Below are 2,880 nucleotides of genomic sequence, written 5' to 3' on the forward strand. Positions count from 1 at the left end.
AAGAAAGACAGAGAACCAGCATTACACTTACAGAGAGACTTACTTGTGATTCTCCTTTATGACTCGAGGCTGTACTCACATGGAGAAAATTGAATGTGCATCTGTTTTTAAAGGGGTAGGTAGTGTGTGGGAAGGTGGGTGGATGGAGAATGGATATTTTTTTTTTTTTCTTTTTTTTCTCTTTTTTTGACAGGGTCTTGCTGTGTAGTGTAGGCGGGCCTTGAACTCACTAGGTAGCCCAGGCTGACTTCAAACACTGCAATCTTCCTGCCACAGCCTCCCACATCCTGGGATTATAGGTGTGCACCATGATGCCCATCGCTGATGTGATTTTCATGCTTTGGAGACTTCAAAATTATTTCAGGTGGTCAAAAGGTGGCAATAAAAAGGGTGGTGAGCTAGCACTCATTCTTTTTCCCTTATGCATATTCAGGTTTACGTACAGATGCAAATGTATTGCTGTAGTTACATTCTAAGAAGGAAATTCTAACAAAAATTAAGCTGTGTGTATCAGCTGCATATGTGACATGAATGACAAACCAGAAATTTAGATAAATGCTGAGATCAGCTCTATAGTGTAACACTTCAAAATATGTAATCACGGGAAATAAACACAACTGAACATGTGTTAGGGCTGAATTTTAGCATCTTGTTTCGAAATCAAAACTTCTCCACACATTCAAATTTCTCTTCATGGCCATGTGCTACATACATATGGTTTTCACACATACGATCGTGATAAACAGCAGGTCTCAATGTATTTTTTGCCAAAGATAGCAGCTCTCAAAGGGCAGAGCCTGGAGCCAGCTAGCCGCCTGTGGACGAGCAGTTATCTTGGCTGCAGAAGCTGCCCAGAGCCCCGGAGCTTCAGACCTAGCATGGCTTCTGCTACCAGCTTTCCTCTGATGTCAGTGATCAGGAGTTGGGAGAAGCACCACAGGAGCTTTATGACAGTGTGCCTTGTGCCACAGCTGTGCCAGAGCAGGGACAAAGGCCACAGAGTCCTTTGTAGAGAGCCCACAGAAGTGAGCCCGATAAGCCTGTCTGGTCTGTTTCTTCCCCTCCTGAGAAATGCTGAAAAATACTTGTCACTAGCAGGAGCCCAGAGTCCAGGCAGGATGTGCTTGGTTTAAAGCTTGGTGCATTCCCCTTCTAGCCAGTTTTCACACATACATACACACACACACACACACACACACACACACATACACGTACACATGTACACATGTACACATGCATACATGCACATGCACACGTACGCTGTCCCATTTAGTACCCTGCCCCAGGCCCGCCTCTAATAGAGGCTGGGTGACTCTAGGAAGATCCTTGTGCTTTCACGCAGTTATGAACGACAAGTTACAACCTGGCCCAGATGGAGTCACCAGAGCAGGGTCACTGTGTACGTGGGTCCAGGGAGGGGGAAAGCGGCGAGCTGAACAGCAAGCATGCAGTTAGAGATATCTTAGCCTCCTCAGTCCTTGAAAACACCAACTAATGTGCTTTGACCTGAGAAGAAGTCTATCCTCAACTCTTACCCAAGTCTGTTTTTCTAGGATTTTGAAATATGTTAGTGAAAAGTTCTTTATTTTTATTTTGACTATCACTACTACAATAGCACTTTGGGTTACTGTTTCTCATTACCAATTAATGTTTTAACCACTTTGTGCCTTCTGTGGGTTTGCCTAAGTACCACACAAATATTTTTCTCCACAGAAAACTATCCTGAATTAAAAATATCTAATAGGGGACCAGAGAGATAGCTCAGTGGCATAAGTGCCTGCTTGGCAAGTGCAAGGTCCTTAGTTCAATCCCGGTACCAGAAAAAAACAAAAACAAAAACAAAACGGGTTGAGACAGCTCAGCATAAAGGCACCTGCCTGGCTTGCATGTGGCCCTGGGTCTGGTCCCCATACCAGAGATGCACACAATCAAAACACAGCACCATAGCCAAACCTCCCACTTATAAACCAGTGCCTGGTCCCTTCCAAGCACAGCAAGAGCTGTGCCAGCCCTACTCACCACCTCTTCAGATGCCACAGCGGATGCAGAGCTGAGGCCAAGCATAGAAGCAGGGCCATGAGCGCTGGCAGAGGGCGCGGACGCAGCCCCAGCAGACGTCATGGAGACGGCAGAGGGCACTGTGGTGGCACTGGCTGCTCCAGCTGACACCGAAGGGTCTAGGTGGGCTGAGTGCTCTCTCCCTGGAACACCAGGGCCATACTCTTTGTTGTTTGTGAAATCTGTCCCTATAAATCACAAATTCAGTTCATTAAAATTCCCCCCAGTTAAGATGACTATTTTCCCCCAGTAAAAACATGTAACGGTTCAGATTTGATCCTAACAAAAATGTAGATATTTAACGTCCACTGGAGTCCACTATTTTTTCAGTTATTGCAGTTTTTCTTCTTAACCAGTTAATGTCACCATTAATTCACCACCAAAGATTTCAGCTTACTTACATCAGCATTAAAAAGTAATGACTTGCTCTTATCCAAAAGATAACACAGGGAGGCACCAACATGGCAGAGTAGTACGCAGCAGAGAAAGAGCCTCTCTGAGAATCGCGTCCAGATGCTGGAATATAATAACTGAGGACGACAAGAAGGAAGTGGGTCCCCCGAGCCCAGGAAAGACCTGAAGTGTGAACTAAAGCCCACTGGGACAGTGAAGAAAGGAACTTCAACAGAGGAGGTAGCCAGCGGCGCCTTCTCCTGAGGTAGGCCTCACACAGGGCGACTGCTGGTGGCCTCAGAGACCTGCATGGAGACACCAGCAGGGTAGGGGAGTGCATCTCCCTCATGTCAAAAAAAGCTTAGAGTGAATTATTTCAAGTTCTAAAGGAAAACAAACTTCAAACCAGACTGATGTACCCTGCAAAAC

At 45.8% G+C, this 2,880-nt stretch overlaps 1 protein-coding gene across 2 annotated transcripts in view; it reads right to left on the reverse strand.

Annotated features, from left to right (window-relative positions):
* Positions 1-2,880, reverse strand: part of Poc5 (POC5 centriolar protein) — a 30,599-nt gene that overhangs the window by 8,451 nt on the left and 19,268 nt on the right. For both annotated transcript variants that reach the window (XM_023703641.1, XM_023703640.1), the window contains exon 7: positions 2,020-2,246. In XM_023703641.1, the coding sequence (XP_023559409.1) occupies positions 2,020-2,246 (227 nt within the window). The remainder of the gene's footprint in view (positions 1-2,019; positions 2,247-2,880) is intronic.

This window comes from Octodon degus, unplaced genomic scaffold (assembly GCF_000260255.1).
Source record: "Octodon degus isolate 3935 unplaced genomic scaffold, OctDeg1.0 scaffold00177, whole genome shotgun sequence".
In the NCBI taxonomy this organism is placed as follows: Eukaryota; Metazoa; Chordata; class Mammalia; order Rodentia; family Octodontidae; genus Octodon; species Octodon degus.